Source organism: Falco naumanni, chromosome 12, assembly GCF_017639655.2.
Source record: "Falco naumanni isolate bFalNau1 chromosome 12, bFalNau1.pat, whole genome shotgun sequence".
Taxonomy (NCBI): domain Eukaryota; kingdom Metazoa; phylum Chordata; class Aves; order Falconiformes; family Falconidae; genus Falco; species Falco naumanni.
Window position 1 is genome coordinate 18,321,613 of NC_054065.1, and position 27,819 is coordinate 18,349,431.

At 36.6% G+C, this 27,819-nt stretch overlaps 1 protein-coding gene across 1 annotated transcript in view; it reads right to left on the reverse strand.

Annotated features, from left to right (window-relative positions):
• Window positions 1-27,819, reverse strand: part of CAMKMT (calmodulin-lysine N-methyltransferase) — a 218,759-nt gene that overhangs the window by 8,349 nt on the left and 182,591 nt on the right. The window contains exons 7-10 of the mRNA XM_040611654.1: window positions 27,261-27,327; window positions 13,353-13,427; window positions 6,292-6,355; window positions 129-260 (exon numbers count right to left, since the gene is read on the reverse strand). Of these exons, the coding sequence (XP_040467588.1) occupies window positions 129-260; window positions 6,292-6,355; window positions 13,353-13,427; window positions 27,261-27,327 (338 nt within the window). The remainder of the gene's footprint in view (window positions 1-128; window positions 261-6,291; window positions 6,356-13,352; window positions 13,428-27,260; window positions 27,328-27,819) is intronic.

The window sequence follows — 27,819 nt, forward strand, 5'->3', positions numbered from 1 at the left end:
AGCTGTTCAGAAACAGCACACCTAAGGAGTACTTTAATCAAACATTTAGGTTACCTGCCAAAAGGACCATGATCTCTTCAAAATGCAATGCGGATTAAAGTGTTATCTAACACAAGCAGAAAACTAACCTTGGAGTGGAAGTTCGAAATGTGTTCATCATAATTTTCATGTCTTTGGATAGAGAAACCAGCTTTTTCAGCTAGATTGCAAAACTGGTTTAAAGTATTCCCTCGGAGTGGAGCAAATACCATTGCTTTTCCCTGGAACATTAAAAAGGGAATTTATACATTTTTAAAACTGGAAGAGAACCAGATATAACAGACACCTGACTAAGCTTTTAACATACTCAAGCTGGAAAAGTCAATTGTTCTCTTGGGAAAATACTAAAATAGGGTAATACAAATAACTCTTCAAAATATGCAAGATTTCTCTGATTAAATGAATGCAAAATAGAAAGTAATAAATAAATATTTTCTTTAGAAAACTGCCAACTGCCATACATCTGCTCCTTTTCATACAATAATGGTGATTATGAATTACCAAACTAAAACAGAAAAAGCACATAAAATATACACTCCATGCAAAATCTATTTGTTAGCTCATGACCAAGCAAAGGCTGCAAATAGTGATTTTCTTTTTCTGCTCTCACTCGTAGAAGAGTACCTCCCACTTGCTGTCAGTGGAATTACAATGGTGCTGATCATCAGTTTTTAAAAGATATTTTAAACTACCTGAGCAGTGCAACCAAATTTGACCTTAAAACGGTAAATTGCATTTAAAGCAGGACTTAATTTTCTTGCACAGTAATTCTGGATCTTTTAAGATGATCAGGCCATTTATGATGCCCAGGCAATACACTATGGTCCATTAGATAATTTTTTGTTCATCCTTCTGTATTTAAGAAAACAAAAATAACCGTACCTTGAACTGATAGATTTTAGACACACTGTGCAAAGTACTAGCCCAAAACCTAAACTACGTGATATAGCATCTCTTGAAATCCTATTTGCAAAATTAATTCTAATTGGCTGAATACAGTGTTCTGTCACATGGAATGAAAACTGCTTGAAGAGCTGTAAACAAAGGTTAATATTCAGCCAACAGCATATCACACCGAGGGGAGCCACAAAGTTTACTCTGAGTTCTTGTATTTGACTTCTATATTAATGAGAGCTAAGACTAATTTGTGAGGTGCTGTAATCAACCAAAGACATAAAAAATATTTTTAGGGATCTGAAGAAATTATGAAATGATTATAGATGCCGTAGAAGAATATTTGGCTTGAGAAAATGAAATCTCAGGAAAAAAGTGATCAGAAGAGAGAATTTCCATAGGAACTCTGGAAAGTTATGACGCTGACACAGATACTTAGTGAGGAGGACAGGGAACAACCTGTGTGTTACAGCTTGTGCACACGTACACTCACATAGACGCAGTGAGGCAGCAAAAAACCTCTATGTCAGTATTTGCGATACTAATGTGTACTTGAAAGACTCCAATCGTCAATACCACAGCACTGTATTTATGCTCACAATGCCTCTGTGAGATAGGGAAATACTGTTATCCTCATCTTTCTCGTGGGAAATTTAAGCACAAAGGAGACCTAGGGCAATATCCCAAGCAATTCACTTCTGTTCGTATGTGTAAGCTGTAACTTTAATTCTGTGGCTAAATGTGAGGTGCAGAGGGGTGTAACTCGCACCAAAGGCACTGGAATTGCTTCTGTAAATGTTAGGTCTGAATATAGGCTCAGCTCAGGATGAAAAACCTTAAACACAGGAAATTAACAATCGGCATCCTTGGCGTGCCTCACATCCTTGGCATGCCATATTGTCATCAGACAGAAGTGGGCAGCAAAGGGAGCCTTCAGCTGAGGATCCTCCTCCTCCCGCTGCCATCTCAGCTCCCCAGACTGTGGTTCTGCAGACCCTTCCTGACGCAAGAAGGATGAGGCTCCCCTGGAGCCCTGCACCTTCACGGGCAGCTTCACAGAAACATCAGGGTAGTGGGGAACATGTCCCCTGCCCGGGGCTTACTGACCACGCGATTCACTCAGGGACCTCTGGAATGGCCGAAACTTGCAAATGGAGATGGCTGAAGGCCGCAGGCCCTGTACCGGCCGTGCCCTGGCAGCTGCCATGGGGAAGCATGGCGCATACACCAGCCCCCCGCACAGAGCGCCGTGCGGCCATTCCTTCTCACACACATGGCAGACTACTTCAGATTTAATTTGAAAGAGAAATACAGTAAAATAGAACATAACATGGTATGGAATATCTCTTAAAACCAGACTGAAAATCTTGAAATAACTTCAAAAAAGGGAAATGGCTTTTTATGGAAATCACTACGCAGTAACTTTCAGCCAGATCCTTAGCTGCTGTAAAAATCCATCCATCTATTGAATTTAGCGTGCATCTAAAACACCTGAGGATCTTGCCCTCACTGATAAAAAGGAAGAAATCATGCTTAAGTTTAATAGTACAATAATCTCCTCAAAACCGGCAGGTACTGTGGAGGTACCGTGAAAGCACTTTCTTGTCAATCATGGATCTCTGTGCTTCTGCTACCTGTTGTGGGACTGCATTCACATTTCTGATTTTAAAATGCTTTTCATTTCTTGGTTGCTGTACAATAAAAACATTAGACCAGTGGCTTGGATCTACACTTGATGGACTATGCCAAGGTTGTTTAATGCTAACTCAACAGTGCCTTCCAGTTTAGGATGATGTTTAAAGTTCAAAATGGCCTTTCCTCAGCTGGGAAAATACTTCTAGTAAACTTGTGAACAAACCATAGAAGAAAGTGTCAGTTACAGTAGTTTGAAATGTCACTAAAATGCTGCAGTAAGATAACGGAATAGACGTTCATGTTTTGGACATGCCTGTGATTAGGCTTACCCATCAATCGTTATTAAATGCAGTCTTATTTGCTGGTACTAATCATGGCTCAATAGCATCCCAATGACTTCACTGGGATTTTGAATGGATAGGCCACAGAAGAATCAAAGCCTTCATAAAAAAATGTTCTTAATTAGGGAAATATGCAAACAAGCAACTGCTTATGCTGAGATTGAAATTAAAAGTACATTTTAATAATAGGAAAAAATAAAACGAAATGTTGGCAGATCAAGTAGCTTGCTTATAAGGGGAATAAAATATAGCCATTCAAGATAAATTTGTTTGATGTAAAATTTCAATGCCTAATTCTTGGAATTGGTTTACAGGTGACATTATCCTTTGTAACAAATTCAGATAGCAATTTAAGCCCCCAGTAACTCTGCGAGCTGCTCATTTCTGCCTGTGTGAATTTCTGCTCCTCTTTTCCTGAGCCAATACAACTGTCCATGGGGTCACACTATGAATCAGGGGACTGAAATGACCGGAGTACTGTTTCCAGGAAAACAAATTGTTACCCAGAACATAATGCTATGCCATAAGGATTCTAACAGTCACAAACACCCTTAATGAAAAAGGAAATACTGCAGATAAATTTATCTCTTTTTAAACTAACAGAATAGTTTACCTGTTCTGAATTTCTCCTTCAAGACAGCTTTGTAAGGATACCTGTTATTTTCTGTTTTACTCCACTTTTCCTTTTAGTTTTGCTTGCTAATATTTTCCCTGAAGTCTTCTATCGTAGTTGTATCATAGTTACACTTGAAAGATGTCTTACATCTAGATGTGTCTTCAATTTGAGATTGTTCCTCCATCAATTTGGCAAAGTTATACCAATAAGGAAATGTAACTTCTAAATTTGAGCCAAAATAATTAATGTAGAAGAGTGAACTCAATCAAAACAGTTTATGCCTTAGCTTAGGCATAAACTAACGCCCATAAATTTATATTTATATTATATTTTATATTATATAAAATAATTTTTAATTATTGCAACTGGCAAATCTATTCACTCTTAATTTAGTTTTCTGTTAAAGTCCAAAGTATAGTGTAATTCAGCAAAGTTTCCTCTGATGCTATCCTTAGGTTTATACAGGTTAACAAGAACAGTAAAAGCAGTAACTATTTTGTACTTGTGACTGCATCTTCAAATGAATATATGCTTTTGCTGGGGTCTTTCAAATCATGAAAGCATATGCTTGAAGGCATCTGTGTTCAACATATCTTTTTTGGACAAGAGAGCTCATTTAAGGTGTCTGCATGTCCAGCTTCCACCCCACCCGGTGGTTTGCTGTCCTCTTAGTTACGAATTACAATAATTAGCAAGGACATGCCGTAACTGGATATCCATCCATATAACCATCCATGATGGGATTACGTAAATTACTTTAGTAAAAAAATACAGTTTGGATCATGGTCCAAAACTCTGCAAAAGAAATTCATGCAAGGAGCAAAAATTTTTTAAGCTAGCTTTGCTGATATGAAATAGGAACTATAACCTAAAAAGCATAGTAAATGAGGCTATGCTATTAATCACAATGGGCAGAAGGAACCCAACCTAGGAAGACAGGCAACAAAAAGCCATCTCCCTTTACTCCATCTACTTTCACAAAGAACTGTAGTTCTGCTCTGAAAAACAAAAGTGTGTTCTGAATTTGAATTAGCTGACTGGCATTAAAAAGCAACAAAGTCAGCCCAATTTTGGTTTGATGTCAGGTTAACAGTTCCTAAATTGTCTATAGATGGGAACTTGAGCTATGAACACTACTTAAAATTCAGGCTGCCTTATCGTCACTGTTTTTTAAACCGAGTTGTCTGGTTGGCCTCATCAGCCTAGGTAAAGAATGTATGTGTGTATGCATATACAAATGTATGTGTGCACTCATGTTTTTGGCAGTATAGACCACCAGACTGTGACTAGCTATAAGCAGGAGACAAGTCAACTAACGGCTATTCTTCCAGCCCAGCTAGAGGCTCTAGCCAGATCACAGTTACCATGGCACCTCTTCTCTGCCAGTGCCCTTCCGTGGAGCCAGTACAGCAGACCAGGGGGTTAACTGAAGAGCCAGGTGCAGCCACTGATCTGGGCCAAAAAGCCTGGGACCATCTTTGTGTTCTAGATCACCTCTGGTCTCAAAAATTATTGCACCCTGACAACTGATGGTACATCATGGAAGTCAGAATGTATCACTCTGGACCTGAGCTGCTTAACCTCCCCTGGCTGCTACTGACAGAAATATTTGGGTAACTTTTTCCTCAGGGTGGCTACATTTCTCCTGGCAGCCTTGCCTCACAGCTCATTAAAATAATTCAGTCTTAAGTAACTTGCCTTAGGTCACTCAGGAACGTCTACGATAGAACCAAGAATAGAAACCTGATCACTCTAAGCAAAGAATGGGATTACTTACATGACTAAAATGACTCAGTTTCATAAGCCTTTGCACGTTTGGTTCTTCTATTCCTTTGACAGAGAAAATCTCTTGTACAAAATGTACAATACAATTTATAAATAATGTTTGGAGAATGCACTGATAAAATGAAATACTTTTGTTTAGAAATGGAAAGTTTACCTTACCGGAAGATTCATATTTTAAGCATGAAAGGTAAAATTCCTATTTCAAATTCCTACTTATATTACTTCACATGTTTTCTCATATTCTCATTTAGATATCTACTTTTAAATTATTATTTTTTTGAGATTCAAGATCATTTGTTTGGTATAAGTATATGCATATAACAGCTTTTGTTTTTACCTGTAGCTCTCTCTGATTTAACAGCCTAATAGATTGAGATCGGTAAAATATTTCCTCAGTGACACTCATGTAGAATATGTAAGCATTTTATGAAAAGCTTAATTTCATTATGTTCTAAGGTATAAAACATGCAAACACAGGGCGTGCTTAATGGAAAAAAGTTTTAGGCTACAATATATGCATAAGGTTTTTGTTCATTTTATATGAACAGAAATGAAAAGAAAAAATATTCTTTCACAATAAATAAATACACAATGACAAAGGTTACAATTGAAGGGATTACAAATGACAGAAGCCAACATAAAAACTTTCAATATCGTACTTTTACTTTAATATGAAGACATTATTATCAAAGGAAAATACTTGAGAAAAGCTTTGATAAAAATAATCTGACGCTATCTTTGAAGCGGTTTCATTTATTTTACTACCCACTGTGTTCCTTATCAGAAGGCCAAGTATAAGAAGTTTCCTAGTTTATGATTACGAAAGAATCTGATAGATTAGAAGACTCAATTGAAGTTGGACATAATAAGTATTAAAGTATTACATGACATTAATCCTGCCATTCCATTACTCTCTCAATCATTGTGCACAGACTAATTATTCTGAAGCCAGTGTTCAGGAGAAAATAGAAACATACTTACACTGGGTTGGAGTAATCTCTTTATTGCATCAACAAGGCTAGCTCTGTACCGGTCCAGAAACAGGCTGACATTGAGAAGAGAACAGAATCCAGATTAAAATGGGTTTTCAATTCTAATGATACTAATGCAGATAAGTACAAGGCTAATTACATATGTTTACACAATGCTGTAAAAGAGAAGCTGTAGTCTCCATTTCTGTCCAGTTAGGTACTTTTCAATATTGAAAAATACATAAACCCAAATATAATCTAAACCAAAGCTAAAATACCGGCATGAAACAGATCTTTATATAGCTGAAATTCACAGATCACATATGCTAGCTATTAAAATACTACCATATCAGAAATCAGGATCAATATAGAAAGATAACATTTTACATGGGTTTTTTTTTATACAAGGTATGTGTGTGGAGTTTTAAAAAGCGTTTTCTATTGTATTTCAGGTATTACTACTAAGGGTCTATTTTTTTCCTTTTACCTTCACAGTTGTGGCATTAATTCATTATAATAAACCTATTATGCATACTTGTTCTATTTCTATATCTATCTCTATAAAGATTTACAAGCCCTTAGCTCCTCTCTCCCTCAAACACTGTTCAAACCCAGATTGTACAGAGTTGTCATCACTCAGGAGTGAAATCCTTCATCTCCAGCATGAGTCCCACAAGGATAGCAGCAGAGTCAATTTTCCCATGCAATGTTGCCAACATGCTCAGCCTTATTTTGGCGTGATTACCTCATGATTTGAGGGGATAATTCATTCTTCATGCCCCTCAGCACCTTAATGTATGTACTAATAGTGGCAACCAGGGTGCCAATCACTTTTGACTAGATATTTGTGGACATGTAGTTACTGTGGATGAGAGTGCATTTACAATGGTTAGTGAACAACCATCGGATAGCAACTGATGCCTTTCAGTCCTTACTATCATGGGCTGCATTTATATTGGTGATTCAGATAAGAAACTCTATCAAGCAGGTCACAAATAATGTCATTCTTTCTTCATTATTTTTCACACTTTCTCTGTAATAAAACTGCTTTCCAGCCTGTGTCAAGCCCAAGTTCCACACTACATGGCATTTTGTCCATTCTTTAAGATTTTTTCCTATACTCCTCTTTCTTTTATTCTCAAACATCTCTTTCTGAACAGATGCGGCTAATTTTTTTCCAGGTTTGAAATCTCTAAAAGAATATAAAGAACCTATGAAACACCAACAAGGAAAACGCGGTCTGCCAACAGCATGCCAGTCATCAAGAACAGAATATGTTTGGATATTTAGGTAAGGACACTCCACAGCTACCAAGGAGAATACAATATGACATATCATAGGGTCAAGCAGTTGTGTAGGTGCTGTGAATTTTTGCTACTCAGGAAAAAAACCAAACCCCTATCAATAAACTTGTCAGTGACTGAATTTCATCAGCAAAAACTGGCAGAGTGGCACATGTTGAAAAAATATGGTAGACTGGATACCCATACATTTCTTAAAGCACTTATGCAGAATTATGACCTTTTGAATTTCTTCTCAAGATATTGAAGTACTAGCTAACAATTTCTCTGGTAGTCTGTCCGCAAGAATATTTAAACTTTAGCAGCTGGCATGATGGTTGCCCCTCATTCTTGATTAATCTTACTGGAAGAATGTTACTGAAAAAATGTTTGTTTAAATTTAATTCATTGAAACAGCAGCTGATATCTCTAATGTCTCCCGGGAGTTCTAATCACATTCACCTCAGGTAGATCCCTGTACAGACAGATACCATAAGACACCACTTCACTGAGAACTTAGCCACCTGCAGAAGTGGTGCAATACGGTGCATGAGTCCTCTCCCAAATGAATTGCTAAAAATAACTAATTTTCTTCAACGAGAAACATCACAAGCATGCACATTTAAGACTTGCTGGGATCCTGTGTAGACAGAAGTACATTCCAAATGAAAAATGCACGTACAATATTTTTATTTTTGAAAGCAGTATAGTGGAAACACAATTTTAGGGCCACTTACCAGGGCTAAAATGCCTTTTTCATGGACCTGCATACCATTCTCTCTTTTTACAATGAGACAGGGGCACAACTGCTGCCATCAATCTTGTTCCTTTACAATGAGAGAACTACAGGCCTTTGTTCGCCAGAAACTGAGTGTTTGAGAACTTAAAATGGTTGCATGACCTGCTAGATTAGACAACTTCAATTAATACCTTTTCTGTTCAACCCCAATTGATATTTTGGTGGTATGGGAGGGAGACTCTTTGCCTTCTTAGCTTAGGAAACTCAGATAACTTTGGACAGTCACCCTGGCTCTGCTCCCAAGTTGTTCCTGCCCTCCAAAAGGGCTGTCCCTGGGAACGGGACCTGCTTCAATTGAAAATAGTCTCCGATATGGGGATTTCCAGTCTGTTGCTCTGTGAGCCACACTCTCTGACCAGAGGCAGCAAAGAAGGCTGGAAGCAACCTTAATGCAATGCAGTGACTCCAGAGAACATCTCTGTTTTCCCTCTGAGTTGGAGGATGCCTTGACTGAGGAAAATCCTGAAGAAGTCAATAGATAATCTGTGCTGCAGACAGACAGGGCCAGCACAGGATTTGGCCCACGCAAGGAGATTTAGTCACGCAATTTCTCTTACAGGTAGAATTTGCAGAACTAAATATTATCACAGCATCCTAAAAATGTACCCGAGAGAATCCTTTAAAGCTCACAACAGCTCAGTGAAATTAAATAATGTATTGTTCTAAAACATTAGCACTCAGTTCTCACACCTCAATTCAAATTTGGCTTAGCTCACCATTACTTTAGTGGTAATGCCTCATGTTTATGCAGTAAGGGCGCTTGTGAAAGCAATAGCTCAGGACAGGAATAGCAAGGCTTTCTCAGGTCAGCAAGGAAGTTTTGGATTGCAGCAGCAGAGGCCAGAACACAGTTGATGATTCGGACTTTGTTTAGGCAGTGCTCTTAACCTGTGAAATCCGGATGAACAGGCAGGCAATCTTGTCACCTCCCTCTTCTTTTTTTTTTTTTTAATTTTAATTACCATTAAAACCAAAATGAAGGTTTATACCAAAAGTGCACAAATGTAACAGTAAGCCACAAGGAAACAAACGAAAAAAACCAAGTAGATTCTAAATTTGCTTCATGGTGATATCCTCTTGTGTCTCAAAACAAGGGGCATATACTTGTATTTTATATCTTATGATGTGAACTTATTTTCCTTTTTGCATACTTTGTAATTGTTAAAATACCTTAGTTTACAGGTGTACTTCAGACATTATAGACATTATTACATTAATGTATAGTGCCTAATGCATAGGGCCACTTATCTTTTTGTTCGACTTCAACTACATGGCTGACATAAACTGAAAAAACCCTTACTTCCATGTTGTCAGATTCCAATGCACTTGAAAGTATGTGCAAGAAATCAGGCTTAAAAAGAATAATAAATCTAAACTGAAGGACAGAGATCTTACTGCATTCATGTAAATGTAAAAGTAAAAAAGATTTCCTTATATTAAATGAAATACACTAATGGAAATAAAATTGACATATTTTAAGAATACTTTCAGTTCAGTTCCACATTCCTGGTGAATCCACAACTCCCTGTGGCTTCAGCAAAAATCTCAGTAGTGAAAGTAATGCGAGACAGCCCCCCCCAGCCTCTGCTGTGCAAATACTTATGCATGTGCCAAACTTTAAGAATATGATCAGTCTAAGTAAGTAAAGTGGCACATTATGCGCTTCCAAAATGATTTGGAGATTTAGACCTTATACTGTCTCTACATAAGACAAAGATTTTTCTGTTGGCTCAGTTCTACTGGCCTTGACTCTCTCCTTGGATTAAAAATCTCATCAACTTTTTTCTTAATAAAGAAAAGGATATATGCTTCCTTTTAAAAAAATCAGAAATCTGATGCTCTCAAGAGCTTTGGAAGAGTCTTTGTTTTTGGCCTGTCTAAACAGCCACCTGTTATTTCTCCTCCTCTATTCATACTCTTACAATTCCAGCACCTGCATGACTTTATAACCACAAGTGTAGGTCAGAAGAAAGTCTAAAATTCTGGCAGCCCTCACCTGGCCTTAGAATTCCCCCTGAAAAATATGAGGTGGGTGGATATGCTTTAAAGGTTATTTCAGTGTGTTTTTTTTCCCAGTGTATCCTTCTTCCAGGTGTAGCCTCACCGATATTTCTTCTTTCTTATTTTTATCTCATAGTTGACATTTTACAAGTTATTTTGGAACTGCTGAACCATGAAACTATTTTTATTGTCAAAATCCTGAATGGTTAAATAATGACTAGCTTTCACAGTTTGCCTCTTATTTATTTTATAATCTAGTTGAGCTACTAAATTTAGCTGTTAACTAATAGACTGTCTGTTCTGGGAAATAACTTATTTTCCACTCCTGCACACAACGTTTATGAAAGTCTGACTGTAAATATATGAATATAAACATATCGCTGCTTGTTGTAATCATGTACATTTTTACTTGAACCTCCATGTGGATTTGGAATATGTTTATGAATAGAGCTTGTTTTCATGTAAATGGGATCAAGCAGTACCACTGGTTAGCTATTCAGAGAATCAGACAATATCACCCTTGCTGGAAATACTTCAATAAAAATTTATCCATGTACCTAATATTTGAACTCAGATTTTTTGCTTTCTAGTTCTCTGTTCTAATCTCAGATTTTATTGACTGAGAATAAGCTATATGATGGTGTTAAACTAAATGCAATCTATTCTATCTGTTTTTATCGCTGCATACTTCAGGTTTCAGCCGAGAAGCTATAAGAAAAGAGATATTTTTTTTTTCCCTATTCAATGGCAGCCCAAAAAATTCAGACAGCAAAAATCCTGCCAACAGTTCTCAAGCAGATTCTATATCTCAGAAGAGAAATACATGAAAATGAAAAGAAGATTCGAGTTTGATAAAGCATGGAACATTTTTTTTCCTAGCCTTTTCATGTACCTGCAAACCCAGTGTCCATAACTAAAAAGAACGATTTTGAAAAGAAACAAACAATAAAGGGATTTTCATGCTTATTAAACTATACATATGGGCACTTGCAATAAGAAAATGGAGACAATTTGTCAATAAAAACACGTACTTTAAACTAACCTGCACATTTCTATTTATTTTTTAGAAATCTATAAATATTTACACACTTACCTGCATCTTAAGTGCTTCAAAATAAATGTACAAAATGCAGGGATTGCAAATGCATTATGTATTTTACCTGTCATGTTTGATTCTTTGTTTCCTAAAGAAACTACACTCTTTCCAAACAGACTGGGAGGAGTATTAGGCAAGAATATTACTGAAAAAACAACTTAAGTCTTGCTCCACTCTGCTGTACTCCCAGCACAAATAGGATGACATGGTGTGAGTATCAAGAATACAAGAGATGGCACAGCCAGGTTGTTTTGATATTTGTGTGAAGAACAAATTTAACTCTAAATCTCTTGGCAAGACCTTGCTTCACCCACATAATCTGGAGAACATCCATATGTGAGCCTTGTCTAAGCCTCCGAGAAGACTGCTGCCCTCCTGCTCATGTCCGCCAGCACTCTGATCTGACTTTCATACTTAATCTGATCTAATCCTGTCCAGCATTAACTTCATCTGTGCAATGAAACCTGGAGTATCCATTCTAATATTTGGTGAGGAAGGCATTTACTAAATTACTTGCTGAAATCATATGGTGTTGTTTAGCTCCTTATTTTAATCAGATGATGCATCTCTGAGGCACATTATCAGTGATTATTTAGAAACCCTCCTCCGTCCTTTTTGGAAACAAAGAACTTTTTTGAAATTAAATGCTAAGAGAAATTAAGCACTGTTGCATTCTGTCAACAAATAGGTATTAGAAAAAGGAAAAAAGATGACTAAACATGCTTTCTCCACTGCTATACAAAACCAGTAACTTTCCTGAAATAATAAGTTTGCTTAAACAGCAAAATATCACAGCAAAAAGAAAAAAAAAAAAAAGCTTTAGTGGAATATTTTATTAGAAGCCACTTAAAAAGAACATTGTTTAAAAAGACAATAGACAGCTTCATACTTCCCTTTGCCTTTTTCCTTTATTTCTTAGTAAGGTACAGAAATCTGCTGAACTGAGCTGTCCTAGGAAGTCCCTGTTTTCAGAATTTGGTCTTTCACAGCAGTTATGTGCAAGAAAACATAAACAGCTTTTTCTGTTTTGGATATTTAAAGGGTCAAGAGCAAATATCCATGAAGGAAAAACAGATTCATTTAAAAGCACCTACTCCTCTAAATGAAATTTGCACATCTCTTTTTACACTGTCTGCATTTATGTAACACAAATAATTAATACTGTACCATTTTAAAAGTTACCATGCAGCAAACACTGCACAGCACAATTCTGCAAATCCAGTATCAGAAAAGGGTTGTGTCAATAATCAAATCTATTTGCATAAATTGCTAAACAGTATACTGTGTTGTAACATGTATCTACCTTTTCACAAATCAAGTGCTGTACTTTTTTTTTTTACTAAGAATTATAATTAACATGTGCCTGTGTAAATAATCTATGCCTACAAATACTGCTGTCAAATTGATTTAAGAAACAGAATGTGATGGGGGAAAAAAAGGTTTTGAAAATATTTTTTTCCTTGGAAAGATTTTCTGGGGAGCAAAAAAATATATCCCCTTATATCAATAGTCAGATCTTTCCTAAGAAGTAAGCTAATTGAGCTGTTTGTGTTGATAAACTCCCTTTTCTCCAGACTGTTCCTCACTGAGCCATAATTATTTGCAATTTGCCTAAGTCGTCCATTTACTGATACGTCAAGCATGAAACAGAGGCAATTCCAGAAAATGGAAATGCTTCTCAAAATCAATCTTTGGGAAATAATGTGGTAGAAGTTACTGTGTGATAGAAGACTACCTTATAACTGTCACATGGAGATGAATATTAATTTGTTGAGGTTAAGGTGGTTTTGTGCTTCATTTGTTGACTTTGCTTAGCCATCAGGCAAGCAGCACAGTACAATTACTCCAGCAAAGCTATATTTCTAACATGAGTTTTATGATTTTTATGTACTTACCAGTCAGCACACATAACAATGTCAAAATGTCCTTCCAGTTGAGAGACATCTGTCTCATTATCCCATCGTAAAATGCTAGAGGAAAAAAAGATTTAAAAAAAAAGAAAAGAAAAAAAGGACTTACATTTTTCATCTTGAGATTTAAAAAGTATTAATATTATTCTTATGTGACACAAAAGTGTTTTACAAAGTACACACTCGTTACTTTCAAAGATGAATATAAAAATATTATTCTGTACATTTTTAAGGTTTTAAATCTCAAAACGAAAGTGCTTTTTTTTTTTTTTTATTACACCAGAGAGGCAATCCACATGGGTTCTGACAAGTGGATCACCAACACATCTGTATTTCTGAACTGGCGACACATGTATGGTTTCAGCTTTTTACCCTTTAACACCACTGCATGAGGAAGTGAAGTCAAAGTATTGACAATCTGAATGAAACACGGATTTACAGAATAGATGTGAATCCATGGATCTCCGTTACATCTGGCAGGCAAGCCAGTGGTGTTTCTCATTGATGAAGTGAGCATTCGCTTGGGCTGGAGGGAGGAGGGACAGGGCGAAAAACTGCCAAGCTTAACTTCAATGCCAGATATGTTGCCTCAGGCAAGCTAAAAAATACAGCAGTGCTGACTCTGTCAACACCTATTCTCTCATAGGTGATAAGTTATTTAATTCTAAGGTACCCAACAGTAGGCAGAAATGCACATATGTACAAAGTTCTTGTTTATAAATGGTGCCGATTTATGTAGCTGTCACGAAGAATTTCAGTACTTTGCTCCTATTTAAAAACAGCAACTACTATTGGAATTTACCGCATACTTAAAGTATCATTACCCCGAAGATTTGAAGCTGCATTTCTATTTCTAGACTATTTTTTAAAAAAGAACCTATCCTTCTTTTTCATTTCCTGGTTATTTATAATAGAAAGTAGATAAATATTTATGGGAAAAGCACTTGTGGGGGAAGGGTCTAATCTGATCTTGTCAGGTTGTGCATGCTTATCTCAGTTTTGTATGAGTCTTGACCAAATAGACCCTTTAGTCTTCCCGCAGCTATAATCTACTTCTGGTTAAAAGCCATCTCCATTCACATCCTACTCCTAATATTTAACTGAGGATCAGTTATAATGTATTCATTCAGAAATGTTCCCTAAGTATACAGGGAAAAAAGGAAATTTTATACATAGACTAGACTATACTATATGCAAAAAAGGCTCATAAATATGTAGACAGATAGATATAGAGCCGTAAAGACGTAAGGCACCTCAATATGCATGTATGTGTGTACAGACACAAAATTTGAGAGAGACTGCTTTTAAAACATGGAAATTATGAAAGGGGAGGCCCAGTTGGTTGGGAAAGCTTTGATTATGTGGGGCTCAGTGTAACCGAACAGATCAGGACTCATTAGTCCATTTGCCCTCCTGGAATTTACTGTGACAATCCAAAGAGAGAAAAGAGTAGATTAATTTAATTTTTCCCCCTCAAATTGAAAGTAATCCAGATTTTAGAAGCCTAGGTAGCTTTGCACACTGGCACGCAGCAGGCATCCAGTAGTGGAAAGTGACAAAGGAGAGTTCTCACTCTCAGCTGCTGGCTGCCTGCTGGCTACCAGCGGCTTTTTCAACCCTGTTTCCGTGGAAACTTAGGTTAGAATGGTGAAAATTAGGTAAAGGTAAGTTTTGTGGGTTTAAAGCATGCACTCTAATACTTTAAGAATCCTGAAGCAGAACTGGAAATTGGTAGATGAACTGTGAGCCTTAAAAGGCCACCTTTGGTTCTCATTGCTACAGAAACAGAGATCTGATCAGTACCACTATAGGGATTTGAATTATGATGTTTTTTAACCCATATATTTACTATACTTCACACATACAGTTCAGAAGGCAGCAGAGGTGCCTCCTCCTGGAAAAAAACCCAAAACACCTCCCTCATGTTACTGTCAGGTTCCTGCCGAGCATCCGGAACACAGCATTTTCTGCGCACACCTACTGTAGGCACAAAGGGGTTTTGTGTGGGTAGGTAAAAGCTCAGAAACCATAATGCTGAGCAAAATATGGAATTGATGAGTTGCCAGGAGCATGAGCAGTGGTGCAACGTAACCGGCATGTGTGCTGTTAGGAGTGAGCTCAGGGCCCCACACACAGGCAAAGGCCAGTCTTCCTCCATTTTCCTGATCTAGCACCAGAACTGCTCTTGGTCTCTAGCTTCAATACAGTTGCATTCCTGAGAACACGATAATTATGCAAAGGCCAATGATAAATTTACATGCAAGATTTTCGAAATCAACTTTGCCATACATTTTCAAAAGGTACAGGAAAATCTTTATTCCTGTAGGGAAATACCCATATAAACTAAAGATACTTTTTATAAAATAAATACCAACAGGACTCATTCTGATCTCACTCAGGTGTATGCACACTGGTGGGAGAGATGCAACTACAGGCTGTATGTATTCACCCATGCTGCCTTTAGCCAAGTGCAAGTATGACTGGTAGGGGCAGTGTAGCTAGGGTACATGAAGCTCAATACCAGCTGCAACCTCTGAAACAGTTTTGATAGCTAACTCTGGCCTACCACATCTACACCGTTATACATTTGATGCTTCCACAAATTTGCATGAGCTGCAATCAAACATCTGCACCTACAACTGTAAAGCAGACGTGCCCCCGCATATCAGGGAATTGGAAACAATTCTGCTCAGAGTCAGCATTATTACATCATTAACACTGATGTCACAATCAGCTATTTTGAATTCTAGTGCTAACGAAAGTAGTGAATCAGAGTCAGGATGTATATAAATACCATCAACTAGTCATACAAGTTCCTGTAACCCAAACACAATTCCTGAGTGTGAAGTACAGAAAACCCACTGATACTGGAAAACAACTCTGAGAAAGGCAAAGATGTGTATATGTATACCTAAATGTATGTATCTATATGTAGTAAGGGGGTGAGGAACAATAATTTCTTCAGGGATTATTAAGGATGTGACTCTTGAGCTTAGTGGTCAGACCTGAAAGAAATACTGAAGGCACCATGAAGTAAGGGCTGATTGCATTTCCATTTTAAAAAAAGCACTGCTAGGAAACCCAGGAAAGTGTTAGCAACAGAAATCTGAAAATCTCAGTCTTTATGAAGTTTCCTTTAAAGGAAATAGACATAAGTATAAAAATATCATACCGCAAAAAGTCTTTTAAATCACCAGTATCATGTTGAGTGCCAGCATAAAATACTGCACAAAATAATTATTAATATTTTTCTTTTTTTCCCTTCCCACCTTTCCAGTGATGTTCAATTAGTGGACATAAACCACTTTTTTTCTAAAGCCACTTTTCTTCCAGCAAAATAAGTTATTAACGTACAATATTTTTATGCCCTTTTTTGGAAGGAAGATGCTACCGTACTTACAGCTGAAATTATTTTGTAGATCTGAAAAATATGCTTTACTCTGTATTTCTGTCCAAGCCACACCTTCAATGGCTGTTTTGTAAAAAAAACAAACCAAAACAAACCCAAAAAAACCCCCAACCCCAAACCCCCAAATCCCTAACATATTTAAGGCTGTGTAAAGCCCACACTTGACATTATTTTGTGCTGGTTTATGCACATTTAGTTTCTTGCAATTGAGAACAGACAACTCAGTTGCAGCAGAAAAGGCTCTGAAACCCACTGGAAATATAAAAACAGGTTGCCAGCTTTTTTTTTTTGGCTACAACAAGAACATGAAAAAATGCAATAGAATGTGAGGGAAAAACACTACTGGCACTGCTCAGCTACTACTTAGGTCAAACTGATAGTGGCTGAAACTTAGTACCTGGCTGCTTTATAGCCTGTATCAAATGAATTTGACCAATTTTCAGAGAAAAAGTATGCACATCACAAACCTATAATTAGCTATCTTGATGGTAGTCCTAGCAAAAAGGACAAGGACTGAATAAGCTATGGAGAATGAACTATCCTCTCACATGCATAGGTGGCTTTTCGAGGTCGGGGTAAAGCATACTATCAAAACAGTCTGAGAAAATATGTACTGATGCTTTAGTTTCCTAGGCTGTCAACCTTACACAATTTTAAACAATAAATTAGTTTTAAAATCCCCCAAACAACACACAACACAATCAATGCATTTTTTTCTTTTTCTGCCCCCTGATTTATCTTTTAAATTGATGAGCAAGCTGAAAATGTGATTAGGTCAAGATAAAAAGAATTACAATGATAATAGAACAAGAAGATCAACTAAGGAGTAGAGACTTTAAGTACTACCAGCGTACCCTCAAATATCCCCTTGTATTTCAAAGAAAAAAACCCACAACAAAATAGCCAATGTTGCAGGAATAGTTACGGCAACCAAGGCTGCACTCCCCCTGCACAGTAATTCTAATTTATGGAGGATAGCCTGACAAATGTCAACACTTTCTTACACTGGTAAAGTATCTCAGCAATCTACAACAAAAGACCTGATTTTACCAGGTTTTTATTTCTCATGCAAAATTCCTCATTACTATTATTATTCAACTTCTGTTATTCAGTGTTTGTCTTCCTAGCATATCTAGGCAGGTAACTTACATGAGAAAAAACAGGCTAAGTCTCTGACTGTTGAAAACTTGAAACATTTCCAAGTCCCTCTGAGACGTTTTTGTGATGAATGGCATAGGCTAGAGTAGCTCTCAAGTTAGCAGAGAAACAGTTGTGCAGTTAAAGACAAAAAATCAAAATTAGAAGACAAAAGACACAAAAGGCTTACTTGATTCAAAATGTATGTGTAGTTTTAATAAAGATAAAAAAAATTGTCCCACTTAGCAGATGAACAACTACCAAGAGCCCCTATCTACCCACCCCTCTTCTTTTCATATTTTAATTTAGGCTTCAGTCTTGAAAAGCATTATCATTGGTAAGTATATTGGTTCAAGTAAAAGATTTTGTCTGGGGGTTTATATGACTTTCTCTATGACATTAACTAAGCAAGTTCATTATCACATTAACAAAAAGCATAATGGGGATGTTTCTCTACACCTTGATCTTTGTTTGAGATTCCTCAGTTTTGTATAAAGATCAAGAAGATGGATTTCAGTTCAGCGACAGAGGCAATCTGTACACCTATCATTACAACTCCTGTGAGGAGTCTTGCAAATTTGCCTACTATAATTTCCCCATCTTTCTGATTATATTCTCATTAGGTTGCTCTTACTTCTCCACCTTCTTTCACCTTCTGCCTTTCTTATCTTCACTGCTGCACTGAGCTTTGTATTCTTATCCATTATCTCATACCCTACAGTGCATACCTGGTTTGAAGGTACCAACGCTAAGTTTTCAACCACAGCTACCCCACATCAGCCATTCTCCCTTTCCTCTCACATTTCTAAGCAGTTTGAATGTGGTATTTACAAATGCTGATGGACATTTCCTTCAAGAATCTCGTTGCAGGTTTTGGCAACTTCCACGTCACTTATCTACTCTGGTTAAAGTATACTGATGATTTCTCTGAGCTAGACTCAAAATCTCCACTTTATCCTCGTTCTTTTGGACCTTTCTTCTCTCTTCAGCCCAGTAAAATCTTGATACTAATTAGACTTTTTAACTTCAGTATCCTGTTTGGTTTTGTTTTTTTTTTAGTTGTCTCTTACTGTTTTTCCAATGTGCTTTTCTAAAGATTATCTTCAAACTTTTCCCACATCTCTGATCATTTCACAATGATCCACCTCAACCTCTTTTCCCTCTGAATTTTACTTCTGGGCTATCTCATCCATAAAAGCTAAATCCAGCTACTCACTTCTCTACTACACACTGCGTATCCAGATTCACAACTCAGTATTTTTCATAGCCTCAGTGAGCGAGAAGCTCATCATCCCTAAAGCATAAGGCATTGTCGTTACCACCTTTTCTTGATCCCTTTGGACATAACCATAAATTCCAGTCTGTAATCTGGACTTAGAGCTTCCTCTATATTTGCATACCTCAGCTCTGTTCAGATTTTGCTTCTTCTCTCTGCCTAGCGTGTTAAGAAGTTTCTTATCTATGCACTCAATCCCTTGACTATGTCATCATCACTTACAACTTAACATCACAATGTTGTTCTCTCTGCTCTTGGAAAATGCAGTCTTTCTGTATTAATATTTATTCAGTGGGCTGCTGCAAAAATGTTTTTTCTTGCCTACAACCCTGATCTTGTCACCTTTCTCTTTGTATTCCTTCAGGTAAGATGTAAGTCTTCCTTTCCAAATAGTTCACAACAGTTCAATTCTCTATTTTTTATCTCTCATTCAGTATTGCAAAGACATGTTCCTTCTTTAATTAGCCCTAATGTCAGTCTACATCTCCCACTTCACTTTTCAAGCAAGCACATTTACAATTTTCTTCCACTACGTCATCCATGAATGTCCGCAAACTTACTCTGTTATCCTTGAAACTCTCCTTTAAAATAGAGCTTACGGAAACCTGAAAAGAAGCTAGGCTGCTCTTGTGCCTCCAACTCTATATGCTGACTTCAGTCATCCTTATCATCCTTTCTCACCATACCTACCTCTGGTCTTAGACCACACATTCTCTAACACAAACTGCTTTTTTGCTCTGTCTTTATACAATGCCTGGTACAACACATGATGGAACTTCATCACATTAATGTAGTAATAGGAAAGAAGAAAAAACACCAAAACCAACTATGGGTCCCTTCTAATTAGAGACATTCTATGACTCCAGGTTTTCCTGCCTAGAAGTTACTTTTTAAAAATATGATAAAGTTACATGCTTCCCCTATTCCTTATTCTAAGAACATATTTTCTCTCTCTTATTATGTACAACAGATTTTGCTAAAATTCAGAGGGAACATTACAGTTTTGTTTTCAAAAATAACAGTCCTAACACTTACACATTTGCTGCATATCAAAAGCTACTACATTTCTGGGACATAATAAATACACTGCATGTAAATACAACTGTTGCAGAATCAAGTTTTCCATTTTGTAGACACACCATAGCCCGACATTCAGCACAAGTGTGGCTATTTTTTAAAAAGAAGTGAGAATATCTTGCATAAAAATGTTATTAATAAAAAAGAACCACCGGTGTTTTTGAATTTGCCTTTTCACATTCCTCCTCTACATCAATACATTCTAAATCAGTCTTTATTAATGAGATTGACTACTACTTTTAGCAAGGTTCATGTAGTACATTATGCACAAAATGGATGATTCTCACATTCTAATTCAGACTGATATGGCATAAAAAACCACATCATGTCAAACTGCAAGACAGCATAAGCACATGTGGCACAACCATACTGGTCAGATCATTGAACGAAAGCTTTGTAGAAGTTCATTTTGTGTAAAAATATGAAGGAAAAGATGACAGTTTCTTGTTCTATGGAAAATAGTCTATCCATGAATATGGGAGAATAATCAAGGAAAGTAGAAAAACCAAAGAATGTGAAGTGAACCAGGCAGGTCCAGAAGGCCTGAACTGGAGGAAAAACCAAAAACAGCAGAGAAGGCGTAATTCATTGGTGCCTGAATTCTGAGGGCAGAATGGAGCATAATTCCAAGACTTCAGATTTTTCTATCAAGCCCATATATCTCAGGAAATTAATACACGTTTCAGAAAGATATCCAACTTGATTTAAACATATTCACTGCTTAAGAAACTACCACTTCCCATGGAAAGATGCTCTAATGTATTATCATTCTGTCAAATCTCATTTTTTTCTAGACTGAATTTGTCTAGCTTCAATTTTTCTACATCTTTTTTGGTACTTGTAAGCTAGATTTAAGAGTGACCTTCTATTAAAGTTTTTTTCCCCCCCACATGAGACTTTCAGATCAAAATAATTCATTTCTTAACCATCAAGTAATTCCTTTGACAAGTTAAGTAAACAGAGCTCTTTAACTCTCTCATTTCCAGACTCTGATTCACACTTCTGCTTCTTTCCTGAACCCCATTAATTTTCAGTATTTTGGATAACATTCGAATAACTGAATATTAATTGAATATTAATGAAATAAAGATAACACTGTAAGCATAATTTTGTCAAAATTTTGTTTTTTCCAACTTTGCTATGTCTGTGGCAAAGATTAGCTGAGAGCACTTGTGAAGGAGAGAGCCTCCTGAAAGTGTGTAAAATGTACTTTTGAATGACTGTCTATTAACGTGGAGCCAAGGTGGAGAAGGAAGGGTAGATGAAGAGTACAATGGTAACAACACAAACAAGGAAACAGTGTAAAAGTTGGCTAAAAAGATGGGTACACAAAAGAGCATAGAAATAAAACAAGTAATCTTCAATTACATCTACAGTAACATCTTATGGACATTTTCCTTTAAAGCCCTGGGCAGAAAGATCAAAGTTCAATGGTCTCCATCTAGCCTTTCTGTCCAGTCCCAAAGAGTACAAGAGGAACAGTTTTACAAAATGGATGTTTTTAAGCTAAGAGACCATCATAAAACAGCCAAGGATTTGAGCAAGAACTCTTTAAAACAATGCAATAGCTACACTTCTAGCTAGCACCCAGCTTTTCTCCCTGTTCTTCCAAACACATAGAAATTTCTCTATAAAGCTTGCTAAATTTTCTATTTTTTTCTCTTTATATACTTTTATCTGGTCACAGAAAGAAGCCAGGTAAAACTACAATGCAATTTAAAATAAATTGCAACTTTATAAAATAATCACAACTGGGTGAAATACACAAATAGGAGAGGCTTGGAAGTTGGTGAAAGTAAGCTGGTATGGTCAAACAGTAAAAAAGGTTATTAGAAACAAGATGCCATTCATTCAAAAGTTGAAGTCACACCCAAACGAAGAAAGGATCACAAGCCAGGAAGACAAAATATAATAATAAAATTAGACAGGCCAAAAATGAGTGTACACTGTCTTTTATTTTAAATCTTCCTGCCAGCTGATGATCACGATATAGAATGAGCACTCACAGAGGATAATCACATTTCAGAGATGTGAAATTAATTCTTTGCATCAGTGCAAAGAATTCATTTCACTGTAGAAGAAACTGAACACAATTTCACCACAGAAGCCTTTTTTGATACAATTTCTGTAAAAGAAAGTCCTGTTTTATAAACTTTGAGCTCTTCAGTGATGCAAATAAGTATTCAGATAAAGGTGATGTGGGTAACACAGGCTGCTTCTGATTCCAAAAAGCTATTGGCAAAGACCCTCACCAACAACATTTAAGGAAAACAGACAGTCACTGGAGAAGGGTCCTGGCATGGCTAAATAATAGAACAAAAGACAGGGAACAGGGGAGTAGTAAATGGTCAGTTCTCACAATGGAGGAAGATAATCAGTGGAGTTCCCTTGGGACCTGTTCTATTCAACATGTTTACAAGAGATGAGCACCGAGGTGGCAAAGTTTGCTGATGTTAAGAAGTTATTCAAGATAGTAAGAAAAAGAGCAGACTGTGAAGAATTGCAGAAGGATGAAACTGAGTACCTGGACAATAAAATGACAGATGAAATTTGGTGTAGAGAAATGCAAAGTGCACAATGGGAAAAATAATTCTGGCTTGATAAAGAACGTTAAGGTCTCTGAACTGACCATCATTGGAAAGCTCCTCATGTGACAGACTGTCATGAAAATATTAGCTCAGTGCTCAACTGCAGTCAAAAAAGCAAATCAATGTTAGGCATTTTTAGAAGAGGAACAGAAAGCATTCCACCGCATACATCTGTCATTTATGCACATTTTGAATGCAGTACTGATCACCCTCATCTGAAAATAAGTAAATTGAAATGTTCCTTGTGGCAGCTTCCTTCTTACCAAGTGATGCTGTCATGCAAGAGTGTTACATGAGGAAACTGGAAAAGTAGTTAGAAGAATGGGATTCCTTTAGGGTTGACAAATGCAAGTTCAATAAATATATTTTCAGAAAGTTTGAATTTAGCAACCCTCAGGTCATTTTGATGAATGAAACCAGACAGAGAGTCTTTATTAAGGCTGTTCTACATTGATGGAACCTGTGACATGATGATTTGAAATTAGGAAGGTTAGAAAGCTGGCATATTTGAAGAACATGACAGTAAGGTAAAATATTCATGTGTTGGCAGCTATAGAGAAAGAGGTAATATAAGAACAGAATCAAGACAATATAGTTCAGTGCTCTGTCACTGAGACCTCATTCACTATTATACTGGATGGCATTTAGTCTTCAGAAAGACGTTTTTACTTTTTAGGTTTAATTCTGCAATTTTATAAATTCATTACATTTGTAAGGAACACAAAAATTTGGGTAAGATTATAACCTGTTAACCTTTACAGAGAAGGAATTGTCACTTTTGGTCACATGATCACACATTCTTGATGTGGGCTCCAATGTTGACTATGGAATGAACAAGGAATATGTGATACATTATTACTAATCGAATCAAAGGGTGCATCACAGCAGAAGCATTTATCTCACTGACTTGATGTTAAATGTACTTGTTTACGCTCTCACATGGAATGTAATCTCTCTGTGGCAACTCTCAGCAAAACAACAGACTTGTCCACAGTCCTGTATCAGAAGTAAGTATACAAATTTTGTTCCTACCAGATTTTGGTCTTTTCAGACAAGGAAATCTGACGGAAGAACAAATTCCCTAGTAGGCAAGACAGAGTCTATTAACCTTCAGAATATACTCTAAGCCTTCCTCTTTGATAATGTTTATCCCTCGTGACATTTGTAATAACAAAAATTTTTCAAAATTTTACTATCGAAATCCCTGCTTCAGGAACAGCTCCACATTAAAACAAAGAGAAGAAAAAGAGTAGAGATCCCTTGACTTTGTTATTGGTAATTTAATCATAGGTGGACATGTTCAAAACGATGATATAATGCCTGTCAAACCAGTAACAATTGATGGTACAAAGACTGCTATCAGGATAACTCATATGCTAAGTTACGGGGTAAAAAACATGATTCATGGATAATTTTTAAACTGTGAAAAAAAAATAACATCGTCAAACCCATACATAGGATTAATACACCTTCTTGGTGTATTAATAGTAATTACTCATTATTAGTAACTTGGCAGCATTACTGCACCTATTTCCAGTAAGCATAAGCAAAAAATTCTGAACATACTCATGAAAGCTAAAAATAAAATAGAATTGTATATCCACTGCTGAAATAAACTGTTTACGAAATATCTATTATTATATTATAACACTTAATATGACAAACTGCCAGTTTGGCTTACATTACTGTACTTTTAAACAATAATCAAGAGTTGGCAGAGAGCTAGATAAGTGCTCATTTGCTGCATTTTGTATAAATCTAAATAAATAAATGTATGGCAGGTTGTCCTAATCTATCTTCCCTTGGCTGTTACTAGATTGTTCCTTTTTGCGCCATACATGTTTTGGTATATTTTCCAAGTCTAGACTTACATGTCTGGAACAGTTACAAACTGACTCTTACTGATAATTTGTGCTCCATGTGCAAGGAAAAGAGTACAAGATCCTGATGTGAGATGAAGGAGCAGTGAGAAGGGTTTCTTCTGAATTATTTTTTTATAAGAACAGAATCTTGTAACTTTGTACGGGACAGTGTGCAAAGTTACAAGACTGGACACTGTTTAAATGATATGTTAGAGTGAGGAACATGCCTTCTCCAGATTAAATGAATGTTGCAGTAAGTCACTTGAATACATTCCTATATTCATTTGCCTGCAAGAACTGATCAACATAAAAGAAGTCACCTAATGTCACTTTGCGTACCAGTGTTGCATTCTTCCCTACAAAACACTACATTTTCTTGTGGTTCTTTCCTCCCCTCAATTATCATTATATAACTAATGGTTTTGGTTGTAGGAAAAGTGAGTTAGGGTTATAAGAATATTTCAGATTTTACATCAGCCTTTTAGTTTCTCCAGGGCCTTGAGAAGTGATCGAATACTGCCTTCATCACATGTCACTTCTCAAATAACTAACCTTAATTTTGATAGGAAAAAGCAACCATTAATGTTTATAAGATAGAAAAATGCAAGATGATCATTATTTTGGGGATTAGAGAGTAATTTGAATACTTTTTAAATAAAACTTTACACTTACAACACATCTGCAACAAAAATCTTAAGAATATAGAACTAAAAATCAAATTATGTATTTATTATAATAAGCCTTATGTTTTGATATAGCACTTCAACTTTATTTTGTAATTTAATTATTTTATTTATGCAAATACGGCCCCAAATGCTATTGCACTCAAGAAGTTAAACACTTGACATTTTTACTCCTTAAAATGCAACATTTTATGATGTCTAGATATGTTTATTAATTAGTGATTATTAACACCCAGTAAACAACATCATGTCTTGTAAAAACACAATCTTTCTTCACAGCGTGAGGCTGAAATCTATTATTCACTGATTCCATATGCTGAAATACACTCAAATGATCACAAATGACCTTAAGCATTAGATAAATGTAAATGAGGACAGGGTAGAAAATGTGCTTTTGATTGATATCTAAAAGACCAGGTTTGAAGTCTTGACAAGGGATGAAATCTGAAATCTCATACAAAGTAGACTGCAATTGGAAATCTGCAAAATCTGAGCTTCTGGGTGGACGTACCACACAGCCTCTCCTCAGCAGAGATGAGTGTCTGAGGCCGCTTACAAGAAGCGTACAGCACATGGAACCTGAAAGACCATTCCTGGGGCCCACGTGGCCCTTTGTCTACTTGGTAGGCACTTATCAGGATGCAGAGATATATCTCTAAGTTATATGCATGTACACTCTAACGAAGGCAGAAATTTTCTAATCCTAAGTGCTCACTAAAAAGAACTTCTCTAAGGATAAATGATGTGATCGATAGCCATTAAAATTTTATGGGTTTAACCCTCTATGTTAATAAGCTTATTCTGCTGTGACAGCTTGCCTTTCTCAGCCCTTTTTCAACTTTACTTTTGTCACTTTGAGAAGGACTGAGAGCCCTTCTGGAATGAGAATATTAAAAAAAGAAGAAGATTTAGACACACAATAAGAATGCACTATTTGCTCTCAGGTAGCCATCTCTAAGCACATTCTAATTCTTAACCCTACACCATGAATATGAAGTACTTTACAATTTACTTTTAAAATACTACAAGAGGTGAACACACTTCAAAATTTCATCTGCTTCCAGTCCCTACTGTACCTGGATATGCCTCAATGAAACAGTTAAACAGCTAACCTCAGTGGCACCACCTATTATAGGGTGGGTCATGAAGGGCTCTGGAGACAATCTGAAACCAAATTCTCTGAACCTCTACAACATTCACCCTCCAGAGAATGCTTTTGGGGCCAACTTGGAGACAACAGAGCTGGCACACTATGAGAAGAATGCTGAGCGTGCCCTGCACCTTCGGACATAGTCAATGAGAGAAGGGTCCCAGCATGCTGTGCCTGGCTCCCATGCTCCCCATCTGTCTTTGCAGTGACAAGATAACTGATTGCACAGACACAGTGACTAAAAAATGTCCCACGGATGCTCCAATGTCTACCTTGGGGGCAAATAGGATTTGTTGCCACCCTGAATTCTCAAAACTATTTAAAATGAAACTTGCCAGTGATTTAGGTACATTCATTCCAAGCCTCATATTCAGCACAATGGGTAACGTTGACTCTGAAACAGCCAAATTTCAACCATTCACTAAACCACAGCTTGAAGAAACATAATGTATGTTAAAAAAAATAAAAAGGAAAGCGAGGTTATGTCACTAATATTCATCATAGTCTATTTGCTATGTTAAAAAGCAATTAATTTTTTTTTGATACTTCCAAACTTCTGTTCTGTATCACTTACATTGTATATACATCTGTGTCAGCCTCAGTAGTATAGGTCACACTTTCACATTTTTGCATAATTTTTTGCAAATTCACATTTACGTTAAATACACATTTACATGCAAGAATCAGTAAAACAGTTTAGTAGCATCTTACCAGCTTGACACTTTCTGAGCCTTAAATACTCCTGCATTTTGGTTTCTTGCGATGATCTCACTTACATCTGTACCATATAAGTTAAGACTTATCTACAAAACTAAAGCAGTAATAAAAATAATAAAAAATACTTTTCCCCACTGTTAATATCTTCATAATGTCTTTTATTTGTTTGATCTTTAATCTGTGCTAAGAGTCAGTCTTTTTTCAGAAGCATAAGTTCTACAATGCTGCTCCAGCGCATCAGCCATATATCTATGCAGCAATTTGCTCTTGTTGCTTACCTCTATTTACTGTTTCATTTAATGAATTGCTAGCCCTGTAGCTATAGGCCAGCAATACAGAGGACTGAAAAATATTTCCCATACCTTACATACATTTAAAGGTAACTACTGTTCGCAAATATAAGAATTATAACCATGGTGAATAGAATTTTTTTAGATGGTCACTTAATCTTCAGTTTAGTTTTGCTGCTTTCGACTGTATCACTAGATCACAGTGTTGGGATTTTGGAGGCTTATGTGTTCTGAGTACCTGCCCTGCCACAAGACACATAGCT